The 25,341-nt window shown below is 48.0% G+C and overlaps 1 protein-coding gene across 11 annotated transcripts in view; it reads right to left on the reverse strand.

Moving 5' to 3' along the window:
* ACADS (acyl-CoA dehydrogenase short chain) overlaps positions 1-25,341 on the reverse strand; it is a 49,073-nt gene that overhangs the window by 13,592 nt on the left and 10,140 nt on the right. For 5 of the 11 annotated variants that reach the window (XR_010837027.1, XR_010837023.1, XR_010837026.1 and 2 more), the window contains exons 3-10: positions 23,858-24,007; positions 23,506-23,617; positions 22,894-23,045; positions 22,446-22,616; positions 22,238-22,375; positions 21,957-22,052; positions 21,691-21,747; positions 21,365-21,527 (exon numbers count right to left, since the gene is read on the reverse strand). Coding sequence is in view for 5 of the 11 variants with exons in the window: in XM_059040569.2 (XP_058896552.1) it covers positions 21,375-21,527; positions 21,691-21,747; positions 21,957-22,052; positions 22,238-22,375; positions 22,446-22,616; positions 22,894-23,045; positions 23,506-23,617; positions 23,858-24,007 (1,029 nt within the window). In the remaining 6 variants the exon portion in view is untranslated. Of the gene's footprint in view, positions 1-20,701; positions 21,528-21,690; positions 21,748-21,956; positions 22,053-22,237; positions 22,376-22,445; positions 22,617-22,893; positions 23,046-23,505; positions 23,618-23,857; positions 24,008-25,341 lie in introns of those variants that run through there. The other 6 variants (XM_067015769.1, XM_067015768.1, XM_067015770.1 and 3 more) reach the window with 4 other exon arrangements.

The following is a 25,341-nucleotide window of genomic DNA, read 5'->3' on the forward strand; positions in this document are numbered from 1 at the left end:
AGGGGGAGGTCTCTCCCAGCAGCCTCAGAAGCAGCAGATTAAAGCTCCATAATCAACTTGAAGTGCTCTGCAGCTATGGAATACCTGAATAGACAGCGAATCATCCCAAGTTGAGGAGGTGGACTTTGGGAGCAAGATATATATATTTTTTCTCCTTTTTCTCTTTTTGTGAGTGTGTATGCTTGTGTTTCTGTGTGAGATTTTGTCTGTATAGCTTTGCTTTCACCATTTGTCCTAGGGTTCTGACCGTCCCGGGTTTTTTTAAATAAAAATTTTTCTTAATAATTATTTTAATAACTTTATTTTATCCTACTTTATTTTATCTTCTTTCTTTCTTCCTTCCTTCCTTTCTTCCGTCCTTTTCTTCCTTCCTTTCTTTCTTTCCTTTCTATTTTTTCTCCCTTTTATTTTGAGCCGTGTGGATTAAAGGCTCTTGGTGCTCCAGCCAGGAGTCGGGGCTGTGTTCTGAGGTGGGAGAACCAACTTCAGGACACTGGTCCACAAGAGACCTGCCAGCTCCACATAATATCAAACGGCAAAAATCTCCCAGAGATCTCCATCTCAACACCAAAACCCAGCTTCACTCAACGACCAGCAAGCTACAGTGCTGGACACCCTATGCCCAAAAACTAGCAAGACAGGACTACAGCCCCATCCATTAGCAGAGAGGCTGCCTAAAATCATAATAAGGCTACAGACACCCCAAAACACACCACCAGACGTGGACCTGCCCACCAGAAAGACAAAATTCAGCCTCATCCACCAGAACACAGGCACTAGTCCCCTCAACCAGGAAACCTACTCAACCCACTGAACCAACCTTAGCCACTGGGGACAGACGCCAAAAACAACAGGAACTGCGAACCTGCAGCCTGCAAAAAGGAGACCCCAAACACAGTAAGATAAGCAAAATGAGAAGACAGAAAAACACACAGCAGATGAAGGAGCAAGATAAAAACGCACCAGACCTAAGAAATGAAGAGGAAATAGGCAGTCTACCTAAAAAGGAATTCAGAATAATGATAGTAAAGATGATCCAAAATCTTGGAAATAGAATAGACAAAATGCAAGAAACATTTAACAAGGACCTAGAAGAACTAAAGAGGAAGCAAGCAACGATGAACAACACAATAAATGAAATTAAAAATACTCTAGATGGGATCAATAGCAGAATAACTGAGGCAGAAGAACAGATAAGTGACCTGGAAGATAAAATAGTGGAAATAACTACTGCAGAGCAGAATAAAGAAAAAAGAGTGAAAAGAACTGAGGACAGTCTCAGAGACTTCTGGGGCAACATTAAACGCACCAACATTTGAATTATAGGGGTCCCAGAAGAAGAAGAGAAAAAGAAAGGGACTGAGAAAATTTTTGAAGAGATTATAGTTGAAAACTTCCCTAATATGGGAAAGGAAATAGTTAATCAAGTCCAGGAAGCACAGAGAGTCCCATACAGGATAAATCCAAGGAGAAACATGCCAAGACACATATTAATCAAACTATCAAAAATTAAATACAAAGAAAATATATTAAAAGCAGCAAGGAAAAAACAACAAATAACACACAAGGGAATCCCCCCCCATAAGGTTAACAGCTGATCTTTCAGCAGAAACTCTGCAAGCCATAGGGAGTGGCAGGACATATTTAAAGTGATGAAGGAGAAAAACCTACAACCAAGATTACTCTACTCAGCAAAGATCTCATTCAGATTTGACAGAGAAATTAAAACCTTTACAGACGAGCAAAAGCTGAGAGAGTTCAGCACCACCAAACCAGCTTTACAACAAATGCTAAAAGAACTTCTCTAGGCAAGAAACACAAGAGAAGGAAAAGACCTACAAGAACAAACTTGAAACAATTAAGTAAATGGTAATAGGAACATACATATCGATAATTACCTTAAGTGTAAATGGATTAAATGCTCCCACCAAAAGACACAGATTGGCTGAATGGATACAAAAACAAGACCCATGTATATGCTGTCTACAAGAGACCCACTTCAGACCTAGGGACACTTACAGGCTGAAAGTGAGGGGATGGAAAAAGTTATTCCATGCAAATGGAAATCAGAAGAAAGCTGGAGTAGTAATTCTCATATCAGACAAAATAGACTTTAAAATAAAGACTACTAAGAGAGACAAAGAAGGACACTACATAATGATCAAGGGATGATCCATGAAGAAGCTATAACAATTGTAAATATTTATGCACCCAACATAGTAGCACCTCAATACATAAGGCAAATACTAACAGCCATAAAAGGGGAAATAGACAGTAACACAATCATAGTAGGGGACTTTGACACCCCACTTTCACCAATGGACAGATCAACCAAAATGAAAATAAATAAGGAAACACAAGTTTTAAATGATACATTAAACAAGATGGACTTAATTGATATTTATAGGACATTCCATCCAAAAACAACAGAATACACATTTTTCTCAAGTGCTCATGGAACATTCTCCAGGATAGATCATATCTTGGGTCACAAATCTAGCCTTGGTAAATTTAAGAAAATTGAAATCGTATCATGTATTTTTTCCGACCACAACGCTATGAGACTAGATATCAATTACAGGAAAAGATCTGTAAAAAATACAAACACATGGAGGCTAAACAATACACTACTTAATAACGAAGTGATCACTGAAGAAATCAAAGAGGAAATCAAAAAATACTTAGAAACAAATGACAATGGAGACACGACGACCCAAAACCTATGGGATACGGCAAAAGCAGTTCTCAGAGGGAAGTTTATAGCAATACAATCCTACATTAAGAAACAGGAAACATCTCAAATAAACAACATAATCTTACACCTAAAGCAATTAGAGAAAGAAGAACAAAAAACCCGCAAATTTAGGAGAAGGAAAGAAATCATAAAGATCAGATCAGAAATAAATGAAAAAGAAATAAAGGAAATGATAGCAAAGCTCAATAAAACTAAAAGCTGGTTCTTTGAGAAGATAAACAAAATTGATAAACCATTAGCCAGACTCATCAAGAAAAAAAGGGAGAAGACTCAAATCAATAGAATTAGAAATGAAAAAGGAGAAGTAACAATGGACACTGCAGAAATACAAAAGATTATTAGAGATTACTACAAGCAACTGTATGCCAATAAAATGGACAACCTGGAAGAAATGGACAAATTCTTAGAAATGCACAACCTACCGAGACTGAACCAGGAAGAAATAGAAAATATGAACAGACCAATCACAAGCACTGAATTTGAAACTGTGATTAAAAATCTTCCAACAAAAGCCCAGGACCAGATGGCTTCACAGGCGAATTCTATCAAACATTTAGAGAAGAACTAACACCCATCCTTCTCAAACTCTTCCAAAAGATAGCAGAGGGAGGAACACTCCCAAACTCATTCTATGAGGCCACCATCACCCTGATACCAAAACCAGACAAAGACGTCACAAAGAAAGAAAACTACAGGCCAATATCACTGATGAACATAGATGCAAAAATCCTCAACAAAATATTAGCAAACAGAATCCAACAGCACATTAAAAGGATCATACACCATGATCAAGTGGGGTTTATTCCAGGAATGCAAGGATTCTTCAATATACGCAAATCATTCAACGTGATACACCATATCAACAAACTGAAGGAGAAAAACCATATGATCACCTCAACAGATGCAGAGAAAGCTTTTGACAAAATTCAACACCCATTTATGATAAAAACCCTGCAGAAAGTAGGCATAGAGGGAACTTTCCTCAAAATAATAAAGGCCATATATGACAAACCCACAGCCAACATCGTCCTCAGTGGTGAAAAACTGAAACCATTTCCACTAAGATCAGGAACAAGACAGGGTTGCCCACTCTCACCACTCTTATTCAACATAGTTTTGGAAGTTCTAGCCACAACAATCAGAGAAGAAAAAGAAATAAAAGGAATCCAAATTGGAAAAGAAGAAGTAAAGCTGTCACTGTTTGTAGATGACATGATACTATACACAGAGAATCCTAAAGATGCTACCAGAAAACTACTAGAGCTAATCAATGAATTTGGTAAAGTAGCAGGATACAAAATTAATGCACAGAAATCTCTGGCATTCTTATACACTAATGATGAAAAATCTGAGAGTGAAATTAAGAAAACACTCCCATTTACCACTGCAACAAAAAGAATAAAATATCTAGGAATAATCCTACCTAAGGAGACAAAAGACCTGTATGCAGAAAATTATAAGACACTGATGAAAGAAATTAAAGATGATACAAATAGATGGAGAGATATACCATGTTCTTGGATTGGAAGAATCAACATTGTGAAAATGACTCTACTACCCAAAGTAATCTACAGATTCAATGCAATCCCTATCAAACTACCACTAGCATTTTTTACAGAACTAGAACAAAAAATTTCAGAATTTGTATGGAAACACAAAAGACCCCGAATAGCCAAAGCAATCTTGAGAACGAAAAATGGAGCTGGAGGAATCAGGCTCCTTGACTTCAGACTATCCTACAAAGCTACAGTAATCAAGACAGTATGGTACTGGCACAAAAACAGAAATATAGATCAATGGAACAGGATAGAAAGCCCAGAGATAAACCCACACACATATGGTCACCTTATCTTTGATAAAGGAGGCAAGAATGTACAGTGGAGAAAAGACAGCCTCTTCAGTAAGTGGTGCTGGGAAAACTGGGCAGGTACATATAAAAGTATGAAATTAGAACACTCCCTAACACCACACACAAAAACAAACTCAAAATGGGTTAAAGACCTATATGTAAGGCCAGACACTATCAAACTCTTAGAGGAAAACGCAGGCAGAACACTCTATGACACAAATCACAGCAAGATCCTTTTTGACCCACCTCCTAGAGAAATGGAAATAAAAATAAACAAATGGGACCTAATGAAACTTAAAAGCTTTTGCAAAGCAAAGGAAACTACAAACAGGACAAAAAGACAACCCTCAGAATGGGAAAAAATATTTGCAAATGAAGCAACTGACAAAGGATTAATATCCAAAATTTATAAGCAACTCATGCAGCTCAATAACAAAAAAACAAACAACCCAATCCAAAAATGGGCAGAAGAACTAAATAGATATTTCTCCAAAGAAGATATACAGATTGTCAACAAACACATGAAAGAATGCTCAACATCATTAATCATTAGAGAAATGCAAATCAAAACTACAATGAGATATCATCTCACACCGGTCAGATTGGCCATCATCAAAAACTCTAGAAACAATAAATGCTGGAGAGGGTGTAGAGAAAAGGGAACCCTCTTGCACTGCTGGTGGGAATGTAAATTGATACAGCCACTATGGAGAACAGTATGGAAGTTCCTTAAAAAACTACAAATAGAACTACCATACAACCCAGCAATCCCACTACTAGGCATATACCCTGAGAAAACCATAATTCAAAAAGAGTCATGTACCAAAATGTTCATTGCAGCTCTATTTACGATAGCCAGGACACGGAAGCAACCTAAGTGTCCATCAACAGATGAATGGATAAAGATGTGGCACATATATACAATGGAATATTACTCAGCCATAAAAAGAAATGAAACTGAGTTATTTGTAGTGAGGTGGATGGACCTGGAGTCTGTCATACAGAGTGAAGTAAGTCAGAAGGAGAAAAACAAATACCGTATGCTAACACATATATATGGAATCTAAGAAAAAAAATGTCATGAAGAGATTAGTGGTAGGACAGGAATACAACACAGACCTACTAGAGCATGGACTTGAGGATATGGGGAGGGGGGAGGGTAAGCTGTGACGAAGTGAGAGAGGGGCATGGACATATATACACTACCAAACGTAGGGTGGATAGCTAGTGGGTTGCAGCCACATATCACAGGGAGATCAGCTAGGTGGTTTGTGACCACCTAGAGCGGTGGGATAGGGAGGGTGGGAGGGAGGGAGACGCAAGAGGGAAGAGCTATGGGAACATATGTATATGTATAACTGATTCACTCTGTTGTAAAGCAGAAACTAACAAACCATTGCAAAGCAATTATACTCTAATAAAGATGTTAAAAAAATAAATTAATTAAAAAAAAATAATCGGAAGAATATGTATATATACATATGTATGTATAAGTGAATCACTTTGCTGTACATCTGAAACACTGTAAATCAACTATACTTCAATTTAAAATAATTTTAAAAAATAAAGACAGCAACGAGAAAAACTAAAAATGCCTTAATTTTCCAAATTACCCAGGGGAAGACATTATGGCAAAAGATGAAGAGCAAAGAAAGCAATATGGAAGCCTTAATAAAGGGGATATATGAAAAAGGGGAAAGTTAAGATAAAGAATCTGGTACTAATGTAGGTGGGATAAAGTCATTTATTAGAAGCAAAAGTTCATATTTGACCAAAAAGATAAATCCAACCACTTGTGACTCAGTTCCAAAGTAAAAGTTTGATCAAAATACACCAAGCAAATAAATATACAAGAAAAGAAAACAAGGACGTGATAGCCATATCCAGCAACGCTGAATTTTGTTAAAAAATTATGAAGCACAACAGAAGTTTCATTAAGGTGAGGACCATAATCCACACAATATTTCATTATTCAACTCAAGCTGTGAACCAGCATTACTTTCAGAGAGGGGAATGGGGCTGGGGGTCATAAATATGGACCGTCCATAATTTCAAATCTTTAATGATAACATTTTCAGTTATTACTACAATAATTAAAAATAGAAACCTTGGGCTTCCCTGGTGGCGCAGTGGTTGAGAGTCCGCCTGCCGATGCAGGGGACACGGATTTGTGCCCCGGTCTGGGAAGATCCCACATGCCACAGAGCAGCTAGGCCCGTGAGCCATGGCCGCTGAGCCTGCGCGTCCGGAGCCTGTGCTCCGCAACGGGAGAGGCCACAACAGTGAGAGGCCCGCGTACCAAAAAAAAAAAAAAAAAGAAAGAAAAAGATAAGAAATCTTAAAATCTGACACTGTTGGGCTTCCCTGGTGGCGCAGTGGTTGAGGGTCCGCCTGCCGATGCAGGGGACGCGGGTTCGTGCCCCGGTCCGGGAGGATACCACCTGCCGCGGAGCGGCTGGGTCCGTGAGCCATGGCCGCCGAGCCTGTGCGTCCGGAGCCTGTGCTTCGCAACGGGAGAGGCCACGGCAGTGAGAGGCCCGCATATCACAAAAAAAAAAAAAAAAAAAAAAAATTGACAGTTATGAAACTTTACTGTCAAACATATCAAACTATAAGAGAAATGCAAGACAAGAAATTGATAGACATTAAAATGTGGTTGAAGGGACTTCCCTGGTGGCACAGTGGTTCCACCTGCCAATGCAGGGGACACGGGTTCGAGCCCTGGTCTGGGAAGATCCCACATGCCGCGGAGCAACTAAGCCCGTGCGCCACAACTATTGAGCCCACGAGCCACAACCACTGAAGCCCGCGCGCCTAGATCCTGTGCTCCAGAAGAGAAGCCACCGCAATGAGAAGCCCGCTCAATATAACGAAGAGTAACCCCCTCTCACCGCAACTAGAGAAAGCCCGCACGCAGCAACAAAGACCCAATGCAGCAAAAAACAAATTTAAATAAATAAATTTTTGTTTAATGTGGTTGAAGAATTGCATAATGTCTTTCAGTCCTGGACAACACAAGTCGGCGGGCGCAGGGGGGAAGAGAATGAGTGTAGAAGGAAAAAAAGGTCATCATGCCTAAGCCAGGTCTTGTGCTCTTCCCAGCACCACCTCCGACAATGGTGTCCCTCTTCTGCACGAATGACACCACCATCCGTGCAGCTGGGCAAGACGCTCTACCCTCATGACCAGTCAATCGATCGCTGGCTCCCGTGCATTTAACCTCCTGAATGCCCTTGGAATCTGTCCATTTCTCTCCATCACCTCTGTCTCCACCCTGATCCAAGATACTAGCATCCCACCCCTAGATTATGATAGGAGCCCCCTAACTCACCCTGACAAACCTTCCCTTCCACCTCCCATCACCTGCTCTGCACACCACAGCCAGAGTGATCTTTTCAAAATGGAAACATTCTCGTACCACTCCTCTGGGTCCATGAGCCAAGGGCTTCCTGTTGCTCTCAGGATAAGACAGAAATCCGTTACGTGACCCTCATGGCCCTCCCTGCCTCTCCAGCTCCTCTCACACCAAGCTCCGTCACTCTGCCCTCCAGACGTCCTTCCATTCCTTAAAGACCATGTTTCTCTCCCACCACAGGGCATTTATCTGCCCAAGCCATCTCCCAGACCTGGGACTGCTCACCTCTGGGCTCTTTGTCTCACTAAGGCCAACTCATCCTTCACATCTCAGTTCAACTGTCACCTTGTCAGGGAAGGCTTCCGTGACCCACCGGTCTAGCTCAGATGCCACTATTTTTTATGCTCTCAGAGAACGCTGTTCCTTTCCTGCATAGTACTTATCCCATTTAGGCCATTACTTGATTAATGTCTGCCCCCACCACTACCACCACCACTAGCCTATAAAGGACTCTGAGAAAAGGAATCCTGTTTCGCTCACCCACTATTTCCCCCAATGGCTTGCACAGTATCTCAAATATAGTAGGTGCTGCAATAAACATGAGAACCATGAATGAATCTGAATCAAAGCATCAATATTAGTAGATCAATCTTATTAATCTCTATTTACTGTCATAGAAAACATAACCTTTTTAGTTTCTCATGGAATATCGGTGGAAACTGACCATAAATTACACCCTCACAAAGTCTCATATTCTGAAAAGTGGAAACAACTGGTTGCTTTCTCTGACCAAAGCACAATATGACTAGAAATACACATGAAAACTAGAAACTAAAAACAGCAAGGGCAATATCTTATTCACTGCTGTTATCTCCAGCAACTTTAAATAGGTGTTCGATACATATTTGTCCAACGAACAAATAAAAATAGGAAGATGAAATTGATGACCCCCAAAGAGTAGGACAGAGAGACAAAGAAAGAAAATAGGAGGGCCTCCCTGGTGGCGCAGTGGTTGAGCGTCCTCCTGCCGATGCAGGGGACGCGGGTTTGTGCCCCGGTCCAGGAGGATCCCATATGCCGCAGAGCGGCTGGGCCCGTGAGCCATGGCCGCTGAGCCTGTGGGTCCAGAGCCTGTGCTCCGCAACGGGAGAGGCCACAACAGTGAGAGGCCCGCGTACCGCAAAAAGAAAAAAAAAAAAAAAAAAACAAAGAAAATAGGAGAGAAAAGAAAATCAAGAAGGAATAATAATAAGAATTTTAGAAAGAAAACAAAAGAGACTAAAATGATCAAAGAAATAATATAATTTTCCAAGCAATTGAGAACATGGATCCCTAGATTGAGAGAGCCCACCAAATACCTGGCTAAATGGATGAAAAAAAAGATGGTGTGTGTATGTACATACACACACACACACACACACACACACAGGAACACTACTCAGCCATAAAGAATGAAATAATGCTATTTGCAGCGACATCAATGGACCTAGAGATTATCATATTGTACTAAGTCAGAGAAAAATATCATATGATATCACTTATATGTGGAATCTAAAATATGACAAATGAACTTATTTACAAAACAGAAACAGACTCACAGACACAGAAAACGAATTTACGGTTACCAAAGAAGAGGGGCAGATAAATTAGGAGTTTGGGATTTACAGATACACACTATATAAAACAAATAAACAACAAGGACTTTTGTACAGCACAGGGAACTATATTCAATTATCTCATAATTACCTATAATGGAAAAGAATCTGAAAAAGAATATATACACACATACATATACATATAACTGAATCAATTTGTTGTACACCAGAAACTAACAATCAAATATACATCAATTTAAAAAGAAAAAGAAAAATCACCCACACCAAAAATGACCACACATCACCTTAACATTTCAGAACACCGGAAACAAAGATGCTACAAGCTTTCATAGAGAAAATACAGGTCACCTATAAAGATTCAAGAATCAGAATGGCTCTGGACTTCTAAACGGTAGCACTGGAAGCTAAAAAACAATTGATGCCTTCAAAATTCTGAAGAAATATAATTCCAAACTACAGTTCTACACCCGGCCAAACTATTAAGGGTTTAATAAAGGATAGAATAAAAATATTTAAGATACACAAGGTTTTGGTTTTTTTTTTTTGGCCAGGCCACATGGCTTGTGGTATCTTAGTTCCCCGACCAGCGATTGAACCCAGGCCCCTGGCAGTGAGAGGGCTGAATCCTAACCACTGGACTGCCAGGGAATTTCTGCAAGGTCTTTTTACTTTTTTTTTTTTTTTTTTTTTGCGGTACACCAGCCTCTCACTGCTGTGGCCTCTCACGTTGCGGAGCACAGGCTCCAGACGCGCAGGCTCAGCGGCCATGGCTCACGGACCCAGCCACTCCGCAGCATGTGGGATCTTCCGGGACCAGGGCACGAACCCGTGTGCCCTGCATCGGCAGGCAGACTCTCAACCACTGCGCCACCAGGGAAGCCCCTGCAAGGTCTTTTTAAAAATGACTGTCGTTCCCCTTTTCTCAGGAAATTATTGGAGGAAATACTCTGCCAAAACTAGGTAATAAAACCAAAAAAGAGCCAGAATCTAAGAAACAAGGAATCTAACCCAGGAAAGATGTTAAGTTCCAGAATGACACTGTGGGAAGTTAAGTACAGATCGGCATGAAGATGGAGGTGTGGAGCCGTGAAAATGCACCTCTCAGACCTCCACACCCAGGAACACGACTGACCAAGGCCTCAACAGCTCTCCCTGAAAATCCATGGTAGGGTTTGCACCAGGACCTCACCTCCCACACATTACTCCTAGTCAATGACCAAGTGTAGTGTGACAGGGACACTGAAGCAGGCCTATTCCTGGGAAACATGGGACTCCCCTGATGGCCGGAGACCCTGGAGGCTTTCCTGAAGTTTCCTGAGACTGCACGGAGGTCTAGGATGCTTCCACCCAACCTCCTCTCCTTCACTTGTGGTCCAATGACTCTCGCAGCCTTTGCCGGCTCCCTCCCTATTTCCCATCACTGAGGCATTGCTCTTAAGGAATTCTCGCATGTTTAATCCCATCTTGTTTTCTGCTTCTCAGAGGACCCAGAGGAACACGAGTGGAAATCTGAGAAAACAGGGAGTTGGAACTGTCTTGCCCACCACCAGCATGGGAAGAGGATACAGTCCTGGCTGGCAGGTGGCATGGATAGATCCTGGCACACGCAGGGCTCCATTACTAAAGATCTCACCAGCTGTGACCTGGGGAATGTCGCGGTGGAGGGAAATGCTGTGGTGGGTGTAACGGCGCAGGCATTTGAAAAACTCAGGGGTGGAAGCTGAGGGGACAATGCCTACAAAAAATAGCGTTGACTATTAATATTATTAAGAATTGTATAACTGTACCGATGCCCTGCAGAAAGATAGTGAGGAACTGAGCTGTTAACATGCAGTCAATGGCTAAGTGGGGGCACCTGAGGGCCTTGGTGTAGAGTAGAAATAAAAGGATCTTTTTTAAAAAATTGAGATATAACTGACATACAACACTGTGTAAGTTTAAGGTGGACAATGTGTTGATTTGATCCATTTACATATTGCAACTTGAGTCACTGACAAAGAGGCCCTTGTCACCTGCAGCAAAAGGGCAGACACAGTTGAATGACAAGCTAAAGCCCTAACTGAAGGAGTCAGAGCTCCAGAGACTGAATGATCAGCCAAGGCACATCTGTTATGCAAATGAGGGGCATGGGAGGAGAAGGTCCTCAAAACTGAGACATGTGGATGGATGCCCTCAAGGATGTGGATTCCACACCCTCCACCCCCAGACTCCGGGCACGCAGAAGGGGCTCAGCCCCGGGGAGCTGGCACTGCTGCTGTGTTGGAAGATGCTTCAGAAGCCTCTTCCCCACAAGGCAACAGGCGCCCCCTCAGAAGCTGCCCTCGCCTCTCATTACGACTAAATCCCAGCATAACGGGGCCTGCTAAGGGAAGAGAGAGACTATATTCTGTATTAGTCTTCTACTGCCATGTAACAAATTACCACGGACTCAGTGGCTTCAAAAAAGAACCCACTGATCATGTCATGTTCCCACAGTTCAGGAGTCTGGGTACAGCTTAGTTGGACCCTCCGCTCAGGGTCTCACAAAGCTGCAGAGAAGATGTAGCTGTGGCCACAGTCTCATCGGAGACTCTGAGTTCTCTCCCAAGCTCCTGGGGTTGTGGCAGAATTCAGTTTCTCACGCTTATACGATTGAGGTCCCCGCTTCCTTGCTGGCTGACAGCTGGGGTCCCTCTCAGATCCTAGGGGCCCCTGCAGTTCCCTGACATATCGCCCTTTCACAATCTCTCCTCCCTCAGCATGGCAGCAGAGGAGCATCCGTGAACTCTAGAGCAGCTTTTACAGGGCTCACCTGATTAGGTGAGGCCCACCCAGGAGAAACTCCCTTTTGATTAATCCAAAATAAACTGATTTGGGGGCTTCCCTGGTGGCGCAGTGGTTGAGAATCCACCTGCCGATGTAGGGGACACGGGTTCGTGCCCCGGTCTGGGAAGATCCCACATGCCGCGGAGCGGCTGGGCCCGTGAGCCATGGCCGCTGAGCCTGCGCGTCCGGAGCCTGTGCTCTGCAACGGGAGAGGCCACAACAGTGAGAGGCCCACGTACCACCAAAAAAAAAAATAAAAACAAAAAAAATAAATAAATAAAAAATAAAACCGCCACCAGAGGGAAAAAGCTAACTACATGATGACCAGACTGTAGCCAAGACATAAGTTGCTCCATCTTGCACAATTCCAGGAACAGGTCTCAAGGAAATGGGAACAAACAAACCCTGGAGCTGAAGATGAAGTGAGCTTAAAACAATCAAGATGGGGCTTCCCTGGTGGCACAGTGGTTAAGAATCCACCTGCCAGTATGGGGACACGGGTTCGAGCCCTGGTCCAGGAAGACCCCACATGCCCTGGAGCAACAACGCCCGTGCACCACAACTACTGAGCCTGCGCTCTAGAGCCCACGAGCCACAACTACTGCAGCCCACGCGCCTAGAGCCCATGCTCCGCAACAAGAGAAGCCACCGCAATGAGAAGCCCATGCGCCGCAACAAAGAGTAGCCCCCGCTCGCTGCAACTAGAGAAAGCCCGCGCACAGCAACAAAGACCCAATGCAGCCAAAAATAAATTTTAAAATAAATAAATATATATATTTTTTTAAAAAAACAAAAAACAAAAAACAATCAAGATGGCCCTGACCAGACCTCCACATGACCAATTTCAAGATGATCGTCAGAGCTGACAGTGCTGTTCGGCACGCAGTCCCCACCTGCACACCCTGGAAGCTTTCCTTTAAAAGCTCTTGCTCCCGACTGGCAATGGGGAGTTGGTTTTGGGGGACACTAGTTCCCCATCTCCCCAGGTTGCCGGCTTCCTGAATAAAGCATCTTTTCCCACCAACCCTGTCTCTCGAACATTGACTTTTGAGCAACAAGCAGCCGAACCTGAGTTGGGTTCTGGCTCTGGCCAGTTACAGGCCTGGAGTCCCACACAGCACAGCACAGCACAGCACGTGGCCATGAAGGAGGTGCATTGTGTGAGGGCATCCACCATCATGGGAGCCGCTGGCTGTGTCACATCCTGTGCCAGGAAGGACACGTGGCTCTTGATTGAAACAGAGAGTAGCAACAGGGTGGCCCCACTTGCCATTTTGGGGGAACTAGCCATTCAATGGGGAAAAGGCAGTGGTGCTGGGAAAACTAAATGTCCACAGGTGAAAGAATGAAGTTGGACGCTTACCTTACACTAGATACAAAAATTAACCCCAAATGGATCAAAGTCCTAAGTGTAAGAGTCAACACCATAAAACTCTTAGAAGAAAACATAGGGGAAAAATCTTCAAGACATTGGATTTGGCAACAACTTCATGGATATGACACCAAAAGCACAGGCAACGAAAGAATAGACAAATTGGACTTCATCAAAATTTAAAACTTTTGTACATCAAAGGACACCATCAACAGAGTAAGAAGGCAACCCACAGAAAGGGAGAAAACATTTGCAAATCACATATCTAATAAGAGATTAATATAAAGAACTTCTACAATTCAACTACAAACAACCCAACTGAAAAATAGGCAAAGGAACTAAAATAGACATTTCTCCAAAGAAGATATACAAAAGAGCAATAAGCACATGAAAAGATGATCAACATCCTTAGTCATTAAGGAAACGCAAATCAAAACCACGGCGACAGACCACTCCACACCCATCCCCATGGCTATTATCAAACAAACGAACAAAAAGCCAAAAATACCAAGTGTTAACAAGGATGTAGAGAAATTTGAGCTCTTGTGCATTGTTGGTAACAGTATTCCTCAAAAAAGTAAAAACAGAATTACTATATGATCCAGCAGTTCCACTTCTGGGTATAACAACCAAAAGAACTGAAAGCAGGGAGTCAAACAGATATTTATACAATCCATGTTCATAGCAGTATTATTCACAATAGCTAAAAGGTAGAAACAATCCAAAAGTCCATCAACGAATGAATGAACAAAATGTGGTCTACTCATACAATGAAATATTATTTAGCCCCAAAAAGGAAGGCAATTCTGACACACACTACAACAGGAGTGAACACTGAAGACATTATGCTAAGTGAAATAAGGCAGTCACAACAGGACAAACATTGTATGATCTGATTACATGAGGTCCCCAAAGTAGTCAAGTTAATAGAGACAAAGAGTAGAACAGTGGTTGCCGGGGGCTGGAAGAGGGAGAAATGGGGACTTATTGTTAAATGGGTACAAAGTTTCACTTTGGGAAGAAGAGAAAGTTATGCAGATGGATAGTGGTGATGGTTGCCCAACAATGTGAATATGAAACCGCACAACTCAGATCTGACTCATACCCAGCCAAAGCCCAGACTGGGATTTGAACCCACGGGGTGGGACCTGAACCCACTGCCTTTTATAAATTTTAATTTATTTATTTTTGGCTGCGTTGGGTCTTCGTTGCCGCGCATGGGCTTTCTCTAGTTTCAGCGAGCGGGGGCTACTCTCCGTTGCGGTGCGCGGGCTTCTCTTGTTGCGGAGCACGGGCTCTAAGGTGCGCGGGCTTCAGTAGTTGTGGCACATGGGCTTAGTTGCTCCGCGGCATGCGAACCCACTGTCTTTTAATTAAGATCGCACACCTGGTCTCAGGACTTAATGAAGCTCAGGTTCTTTAGGTCTCAGCATAGAAGGAATTCAGCAAGAGGCAAAGGGATAGGTAAGAAGTGGATTTATTTAGAGAGATATACATTTCATAGACAGAATGCGGTCTGTCTCAAAAGGCAAGAAGACCTGCCCTGGGAGAAACACACTCCACAGACAGAGTGTGGGCCCAAAATATGGGGTGGTTGGTTTTTATGGGCTGAGTAGTTTCATAGGCGAATCAGTGGGGGGATTATTCCAACTATTTTGGAGAAGGAGCGGAGATTTCCAGAAACTGGACCACCACCACCCACTTTTTGGCCTTTTATGGTGGACCTCGGAACTGTCATGGCACATGTGGGCGTGTAGTTTAGCACAGGCTAATGTATTACAATGAGCGTAAGGAGGCTCGAGGTCCACCGGAAGTCGAATCTTCCACCATCTTGGACCTAACCGGTTCTGACAAGTTTATGTCATATCTTCAAGGGCTCTGTCATTCTTTTGAAGGTGGTGCCCTGCCCCCTTCCCTCCTGTTTCAAATATACTTAATGCCACTGAACTGTATGCTTAAAAATGGTTAAAATGGTAAATTTGGTGTTATGCATATTTTACCACAACTTTTTAAAAAGGGAATATGTGTAGACAAGCTGGCTGGCCCACGAGCAACCTCTCCTCTCTCTGGTGCTGGGCAACTCTAGGGTGTGGGGGTGTGTGTGTGTGTGTGTGTGTGTGTGTGTGTGTGTGTGTGTGTGTGTGTGTGTGTGTAGGGGAAGAAGTCTCTCTGCTAAGGAGAGGTACAGAGAGGTCACTGTGTGTGTGTGTGTGTGTGTGTGTGTGTGTGTGTGTGTGTGTGTGTGTGTGTGTAGGGGAAGAAGTCTCTCTGCTAAGGAGAGGTACAGAGAGGTCACTGTGTGTGTGTGTGTGTGTGTGTGTGTGTGTGTGTGTGTGTGTGTGTGTGTAGGGGAAGAAGTCTCTCTGCTAAGGAGAGGTACAGAGAGGTCACTTGATGTAAAGGCCACATAATACATAGAGCATTCATCCCATTTGTGGGGGAAGAATACATAACTGAGCTATTCGCAGATGCACAGGAAAAGGTCCGGAAAGATGTACCCAAACTACCCCCCCAGAAGGGGACTGTCACTTTTTATCATGCAAAGTGTAGTTGAACCGTTTACAGAGTATAGATAAAACTTCTGAAAGTTTTTTTAATTTTCAAAGTGAACATTAAAATGTAAAACCACTTTAAAAAGTGAAAGTCACACACTGTATGAGTCTTTTTGCAACTCTACAGCTGGCAAGTGATTAGCATCCAAACTATGCCCATGGGACCATCGATTACAAATCACTAAGGAAAAGATAACCCAAAGAAGAAACAAAGGACATAAAAGGCAATTCACAGCAGGAAACAGAATGGCCAATAAACAGTGAAAAGATGGGCAACTCCTCTAGCAACCAGGGATGCAAGTTAAAATCACAATCAGGTTGAAGAAAAATTGTTAAATCTGATGGTACCAAGGGATGGACACTCCTCCCCTGCTAGGAGGCTAAGTGCTGATGGAACCACGGTGGAGATCTGGCAAACATCTGTAAAGCCAAAGCGACAGTCTGAGGCCAACAAGCCCACTTCTATTTAAATGCTCAGAAGATCTCACACTTGAACAAGGAGACACAGTCTAGAATGTTCGCTGCACCATGGTTTATAACAGAGAAAAACTGTGAACTACCTAAATATAGCATACTTACACACTGGGACACCATACAGCAATCAAAATAAATGAACTAGAGCTATGTGTATCAATGGGGAAAAAAAGAATCTCTTAAAAAATATTCGGTTTTTATAGAAAATGACATGGGGCCATGATGCAAATCTCAACAAATTTCAAAGAATTTAAATAATGCAGAAAATGTTCTCAGAGTACAATGCAATTAAGGCAAAAATCAATAGCGGTGGGGGACTTCCCTGGTGGTCCAGTGGTTAAGGATCCACTCCCACTGCAGGAGGCATGGGTTTGATCCCTGGTCGGGGAACTAAGATCCCACATGCCACACCATAGCATGGCCAAAGGAAAAAAAAAAAAAAGAAAAAGAAGAAAAAAAAAATCAATAGCGATGGGTATGGAGTTGCCTTCTGGGGTGATGAAAACGTTCAGGAACTAGATAGTGGTGATAGTTATACAACTCTGTACATGTACTAAATGCCAATGAACTGTACTTTTTTTTAAAGAAAAATGGTTAAAATGGCATATTTTTTTGGCAGAAGAGCAAGTCATTTATTAAAATTGGAATTCCGAGTGCACATGGGGGTGTACTGATCAGATTTGCATTTTAGAAAGCTCACTTTGCCATCATGAACAGGATAGTTCATCATTTTTTTAAATAACTCCTTTTATTGAAGTACAGTTGATTTACAATACTGTGCCTATCTAATATGGTAAATTTTATGTTATGTGTATCTTACCACTATTTTTTAAAAAATCAATAACAAAAAAATACTGCGGAAACCCCGTCTTAATAAAATAATACTCTTTCGGGACTTCCCTGGTGGCACAGTGGTTAAGAATCTGCCCGCCAATGCAGGGGGACACGGGTTCGAGCCCTGATCCGGGAAGGTCCCACATGCCGCGGAGGAACTAAGCCCATGCGCCACAACTACTAAGCCTGTGCTCTAGAGCCCTCGAGCCACAACTACTGAAGCCCGTGTGCCTAGAGCCCATGCTCTGCAACAAGAGAAGCCACCACAATGAGAAGCCTGCGCACCGCAACAAAGAGTAGCCCCCGTTCACCAAACTAGAGAAAGCCCGTGCGCAGCAACGAAGACCCAACACAGCCAAAAATAAATAATAATTTTTAAAAAAACTGGTATTTTAGAAACATGATAAACCTCATCTTAATTAAGAAAAAGATAAAACACTAATAGTCGAAGGCAGGTATAAAATAGGGACTTCACTACACTATCACTGCCCAAAAATACACACCACGCATTTTATCACAGAGAAACCATCAGAGTAACCTGGACAGAGGAACAGTCTACAAAATTAACCAGCCTGGACACTTTAAAACTGCCAATGTCACCAAAAACAAATTCAGTCTGAGAAACCGTCCTAGAGTGAAAGAAACAACAGACCCCTCAGCTAAATGCATCGTGTGATCCTGGAGCTTAAACCACTGTGAAGGGCAGTGAGAGGACTGGCAAATCGTGAGTGAGGTCTGCAGACCATGGCTAAGCTTCTCAACTTTGGTAACTGTTCCCCTGATGTGTAAGTGAATGTAAATGTCTGTCCTTATTCGTAGGAAACACACACTGGGCACAGAGCGACATGATGTCTGCAACCTACTTGCACCCAGGGCAGAGTTCAGCATTCAGTTCTGAGCTACAGAAGCTTCAACTAAGGAAGGCCTGCTCCCCCTCAAAGCCAAAGGGTTGGTGGTTGACTCTCCCCACCTCCTCTCTCCCCACAGGAGAGGGAGACCCCCAACCCATGAGAGCATCCGGAAGACCTGGAGCGCACAGACTGGACCTTGAGCGGAAATGGAGGACAGTATGGCCCTCTATGACCCTGAGGCTGAGGTTCTTCCCAGCCCCGTCTAAGAAGCAGACGCCCAGCTGGGGCCGCCGCTGGGAAAACGGGCCTGTTCCCCGCGCGGGCTCTGATGGCCCAGCCCTTTGCCCTGGAGAAGCACTGTGAGTCTAGCTGTCTGCCTGGCCCTTCAAGTCCCAGAGGCTTTTCAACAGGTAGGGCAGACTGTCCCGACCAAGACAGGAGGGGCCAGAGTCCGGAGCCGGTGAACTGGGTTCCCAGCCTGGCCTCCCAACCTGGGATTGGGGCTCAGGTCGGGCTCCTCTGAGCCTCAAAGCTCCCTCCCCGTCCGTCCCCCACTGCCTAGAGGAAAGGCCCAAAGACAGCTTCAACCACGTGCCTGTCCCCTCACCCTCACCTGGGCCAGGAGCCATGGCTACCTCGCTGGAGGCGTCGTGGAGCCATCTGAACGCTGCTGCCCCTGTTCGTGGGGTCAGCGACTCAGGGAGAGGCCGCCCTTCACCCGCCTCCCAGGTGGGATGGGTCAACCGTGGCTGCTCCTAGGGAGACGCCTGGAATCCCAGCCTGCTCCCCGCACCCTCGGCTTGCACCCGAGCCCAGGGCCCCGCAGAGGTGTGAGCTAGCTGCTTACCCGGAGCAGGAGGCGGCGCAGACCACCAGACCCCAGGGCGGCAGGGAAGCGGCCTCTGTGTCGGGATCCCTCTCCTGTTGCCCCCTCGCGCCCCGCCCGCCTGCGCAGTATGGGAAAGCGGGCGCAGCTGCGCCCGTCGGCCCTGCGGGGCCCGGCTCCTCCACCCCGCACACCTGGGCCAGGTGCCTGGACCGGGAGGCCCGCCCTGCCAACAGCGGCCCGTGGAGGCGTGTGCGCCCGGAAAGCCGCTGGCGAGAGAGTCTTTGCTGGGGCGCCGGGGCGCTGCCCGCGGGCCCACGGCGAGGCTGGCGCGGGGCGGGGCGGGGGGACGGGCTGGAGGCTGCCTCCCTCGGCCGCGCGGCGCCCCTCGGCCGCGCGGCGCCCCTCGGCCGCGCGGCGCCCCTCGGCCGCGCGGCGCCCCTCGGCCGCGCGGCGCCCCTCGGCCGCGCGGCGCCCCTCGGCCGCACCCCTGCACGTGAACCCGCGCGCCGCGAGAGCCCGCGCGGTTGGGCGCCCACTTGATGGTGGCTCCAACTGGTCAGGTTCCCGTCCCCTCTTCCCTCCAGAGACCTCACAGCAGTGGCAGGTCAGCTTCCCGGCCCTTCCCGCTCTGCGGAGGGCTGTCCGCACCTCTTCTGAAACCGTCTGCGGGCTCTTCCCGCCGCCCTCACCCCTCTGTTCCGTTTCTCCCCCAGCAGCTCCGCTCTCCACACCGCCCCACAGCGGTTAACAGCATGGGCTCCCCGCGCAGAGCCACGTCGGCCCAAAGCCGACCCCGCAGCACCAGGACCCAAACGGAGTCCTCCTTAAACCAGCTCCGTTGCTGAGCTGGTGATTAATCTCTATCCAAAACTTTATCCCCTTTCTTATACCCTCAGGCCTCAATCCTGTGCTAACTGAACACTAATCAACCAGCATCAGATGACTACAACTGCTGTTGTCAATAACACTGTTAATGTGCTAAAATTGCTACCATAGATACCATTACCACACAGACTCAGGGTGCTTCTCCAGGGCAAGATGAGTTCACAGACCCCCGAGCCATGGGCCACCCGGCCAGAGAACCCTAAACCAGAGACACCCTGACTCCTGAAACTACCATTAATCACAGAAATGATTAATCCAGCCTCTCTCTTCTTCCCCTTAAGAAACCCCCAACTCCAGCACCACCTGGAGTGGATCTGAGGCCTGTCTCCACTCCGTTGCTTGGGGCCTGCAATAAACACTGTACGTTCCTTCACCACAACCTGGTGTCAGCAGACTGGCTTTGCTGCACGTCGGGCGAGTGGACCTGAGTTCGGTTCGATACAGGACCCTCTCACCACAGGCAGGAGAGCAGGTTAAAGGACCATCTTTCCCTCCCCAGCAGCACCAAAGCAAGGACATGAGGGTCAGGGGACAGGTACGCTTTATTACTTAGTTCCCACAGGTGATCATCCCACAGCACGAATCAGACCACCCACCTGCACTCATTTATACTTTACAAAGAACAGGTTAATGGGAAGCAGGGCAGCTTCCACAACGACCCAGCCCCACCCAGCCCCGAGGCTACAGGGCCTGCGAGAACACCACCTCTGCTTTGAGGCCTGGTCATTCCGGGCCCCACCGCACCCCACTCCTCCAGACCCCTGACCTCAGAGGAAGGAGTAGACACTGGGCCTCACGCTAAGTGCCAGGACCCACAGAAGAGACCTGGGGAGTCCCCAAGTGGTAATTTCTCTCTTCCCACAGCCCAGCCTCCAGATGAAGGGACTAAGGCACAGTCGGTGGTGGAGAGGGAACGAAGCCAAGAACCTGACCTGAGGACGGGCATCCGCAGACCACAGCCCTGCTTTTCCGTTCTCCCAGGCAGCTTAGTCTGGGGAGGATAGAGGTGAGGGCGGCAGGTCCACCCAGAAGAATGGGTCTGGGGACCCTGGCGAGAGGAGGCGTGGTCCCCGCCGTTCTGCCCCACGGGCATTGACCGGGAGTCAGGGGGAAGGCCACGTGGCTCCTGCCCACTTTCCCCTGGTCCTCAGGCCAGCGCAGATCCCGGCGAGCACTGTCGGGCCTACCGAGGAGGGTTCAGCTCCGGTAGCTCCTGAGCAGGTGCCCGGCGATCACTAGCCTCTGGATCTCGCTCGTGCCTTCATAAATCTCTGTGACGCGAGCGTCACGGTAGTGCCGCTCGGCGGGCATCTCTGTCACGTAGCCCATGCCACCCAGGATCTGCATGGCCTAAGGCGGAAAGCAGGCGCTCAGGAGGAGAAGACCCCCACTCGAGGGGAAAAACAGGACAGGATCAGCCACACCGAAGGAAGAGCCGGGGGAGGGGCAGCCGGCACACTCGCTGCTACTCAATCCTTGGGACCTCCCTTGCCCAGGCATCGGGGACACTCACCTGGTGGGTGATGGCAGTTGCGGCCTCCGATGCAGCCAGCTTGGCCATTGCTGCCTCCTAACCACAGGGGATGGTGGCGTCAGAAACTCGACCTTGGGGGGCGTGCCCAGCACACGGCCCTCAGCAGGGTGGGCCTGGGGGAGCCACCCCTTGTAGCAATAAACCCACGGGCCCAAGGAACCGGGACCCCACCCAGATGTTTCCCTCAGTCCCTCCACCACCAAAGCTCTGGGCCGTGCCCAGGGAGACCCCAGCCCCACGGGCACCTTGATGAAAGGCCTCTTGTTATCCTTCAGCACCGCAGCGCGCCAGGTCAGCAGCCGGGCACTCTCCAGGGCCAGGGCCATGTCCGCCAACTTGAACTGCAACAACCCAGTCCCACCCCAGCGGTCAGCAGTCGCAGTCGGTGTTTGCCCTCCCTCCCCTCTCCCCACAAGACAGGAGGGAGGAGGGCAGAGGACACGGAGCCGGTGAAAGCCAGGTGGGAGGCAGAACCGAAAGGCCAAAACTCTCCCCCTCCGCGGCACCGTGCCTCGTGCCTCGTTACCTGGATGACCTGCAGCTTGGTGAGGGGCGCCCCGAAGGCCATGCGGTTCTCGGCGTAGTTCACAGCACAGTCGAGGGCAGCCTGGGCGATGCCCAGGGCCTGGGAGGCGATGCCGACGCGGCCCATGTCCAGGGTTTGCTGTGAGGACCGCCCTGTCAGTGGCCGGCCAGCCGGGCCCCAGGGCCCCCACCCCCGCGGCTGGGCTCACCATGGCAATCTTGAAGCCCATCCCCGGTTCCCCCAGCAGGTTGTCCTTGGGGATGCGACAGTCCTCGAAGATGAGGTTGGCAGTGGATGAGGCCCGGATGCCCAGCTTGTCTTCCTTCTTCCCTAGCGTGAGCCCAGGCGTTGGCATGGGAACCAAGAAGGCACTGATGCCCTGGAGGCCAGACACGCCCAGTGACTTTTTCACCTGCTCGAGGCCACGGCCCTCACACAAACCACCACAGCCACCAGCTCCTGTCCCTTCCCTCCACCTCCCTCAGAACCTCGCGGTGACGCCCTCTGCTGGCTCCTCTGGGGAAGGCGCCGCCCGGGGAGGGAGAGGGACAGGGACAGCGGCAAGTGCCCCAGAGCAAGAACAGCTCCACTGGACCAAGGAGGTTTGGATCTAGAAACTCTGAACGTCTCACTGACCCTCCCTTCGGGGTCCCCACCTTGTTCTGCAAGGATCTGTCCGTGCTGGCGAAGACCACGGCGGCCGAGGCCTCCCAGGAGTTGGTGATCCAGGCTTTGGTGCCACTCAGGACCCACGAGTCACCGTCTGCCCAGGCAGTGGTGGCGGCGGCCCCCGCGTCGCTGCCGTTCCCTGCCCCACACGCAGACTCAGAGTCCACCGCCGCCTCCACCCTCCGAGGGCACCGCCACCAACTCACCCAGAACCCAGCCTCACCCCTGGCTGGTGAGCCAGACCCGGGTCCAAGGGATCAGGGTCTGGCTCCTGAGAGAAGGCTCGAGGACCGCACCGGCTCCCACAGCTCTCGGGGTGGGGGGATGGGGGGGATGTGACAGCTGGGTGTCTTCAAGCCAAAGGGACCCCAGGGCCCAAGTCCCTCCCTCCCAGCTCAGCCGAGGCGAGCCCGGGCCCTGTGGCCATCCCAGCAGCCAGAGCTCCACCCCAGGCCCTCACTCCTGCCCTCCTGCCCTCCTGCCCTCCTGCCCTGGGAGGCAACGAGCAGCTGGCCCAGCTCAGCACTGGCCCCAGCCTGAGTCTGTCACCCGATTCTGAGGGGAGAGGACAGGGGCAGACCACTGTCCCACGGTGATACCTGGTTCACTGAGGGCAAAGCAGCCAATTTTGTCGCCGCTGGTGAAAGGGGTGACCCACTGCCTCTTCTGCTCTTTGGAGCCGAACTTCAGGATAGGCCCCAAGTAGAGAGACTGGGGGGCAGTGCAGAGCGGTCGGAGGCCTTCCAGCCCAGAACACCTGCCCGCCCGCGTACCCATCCCCAGGCCTCCTCTCTCCAGAGGCCCATGCAAGGGACCAGGTCCAGAGGCGGTCAGGGGCAGGGAGCCAAGGCCGGGCTGTGCCCTGGATGTGGGGCTGTGTGGCAGAGGGCCTGCCCACCCACAGGAGCTTCCCCTCCACCAGTGTATCCCGGGCCCAGGCGCGAGACTCACGTTGTTGACGCTCATGATGACTCCAGTGGAGGCGCAGCCCCGGCTGATCTCCTCCATGGCGATGGCGTAGGCCAGGTAATCGAGGCCGGCACCGCCAAACTCCTCGGGCACATCCACGGCCATGAGCCCCAGCTCACCCATCTTCTTCACCTGGCCCCAGGGAAGGATGTCATGGCAAGGGCAGCTGCCGGGGGACGGTGCCCACCCTCTCCACCCCCAACCCTCCTGCCCCTGAGCCAGTGCCTGCAGAAACTCAGGTCACATGGCCACATCCACCTACCCCGGAACCCCCGAGGCTGAGTCTGCAAGACAGCACCATTCATTCAAGCCGTCCTGTCCCCAAATTCCACCCCAACTGTACCCTGTGTCTACAGACACAACCAGTGAGCAGGCAGAAGGCACAAGAAGGCTTTGGGGGCCTCTGAGGTAGGGAGCAGAGCAGGGAAGCACAGTGCCACACAGACCTTCTTTCAGTCCCTTACATGTACCACACTTCCCCTCCCCAGCACAGGGCCTTTGCACATGCTGTTTCCTGTCAGTGATGCCCTTTATCAGCTAGTTATTATATCCTCCCATCCTTGAGGCTCAGCTCAAGCATCACTTCTGCTGCATGGCCATCTCTGACCTCACTGAGCCAAATCCTTTAATCACACGCTCCTGCAGCATCTGTGCCTCTCTTTAGTGCTGCTTATGCAGCTGTAATTTCACACCTATTCATGTGCTTGTTCTGATTAAGGTCTTTCTCCGTGACCATGAGGGCAGACAGAGTGTGGTTTTGTCCACTGCTATATTCCAATGCCAGTGAAAGAATGAATAAAGGGGAAGAAGCTTGGAATTTTTGACTTGGAATACCAGTGCTGGTCATCATTAATTATCAATGCCCAATGCTGAAAAATGCTTTATGTGTACTCTTCAATTTAAGTCTCACCGAAGCTCTGTGAGGACAATGCTGAGTCAACCTCATGTCACAGGTGAGGAAACCGGAGCTCAGGGAGGTGAAGCAACCAGTTTGGGGCGGAGCTTGTAAGTGGTGGGGCTGGGACTGAAACCCAGCACTGACTCCAGGACCTCAACCAGCTCAGACCCTTCAGCAGGTTCCCAGGACAGATTCCTTACCCTCTGTCAGCCTGCTCCCCACCTGGGAAACAGGGACCACAACAGAACCTGTGTAGCTTTGAGAAGAAACAACTAAAACCAATGGCCTCTACGGAGAAGGTTGGGGTAGAAGAAGGACCATTACTTTTCATCAGAAAATCATTTTAGGACTTCCCTGGTGGCACAGCGGTTAAGAATATGCCTGCCAATGCAGGGGACATGGGTTCAAGTCCTGGTCTGGGAAGATCCCACATGCTGTGAAGCAACTAAGCCCAGTGTGCCACAACTAGAGAGCCTGCTCTCTAGAGCCCATGAGCCACAACTACTGAGCCCACGTGCTGCAACTACTGAAGTCCGCGTGCCTAGAGCCTGTGCTCCACAACAAGAGA

The sequence above is a fragment of the Kogia breviceps genome, chromosome 15 (assembly GCF_026419965.1).
Source record: "Kogia breviceps isolate mKogBre1 chromosome 15, mKogBre1 haplotype 1, whole genome shotgun sequence".
Lineage (NCBI taxonomy): Eukaryota > Metazoa > Chordata > Mammalia > Artiodactyla > Physeteridae > Kogia > Kogia breviceps.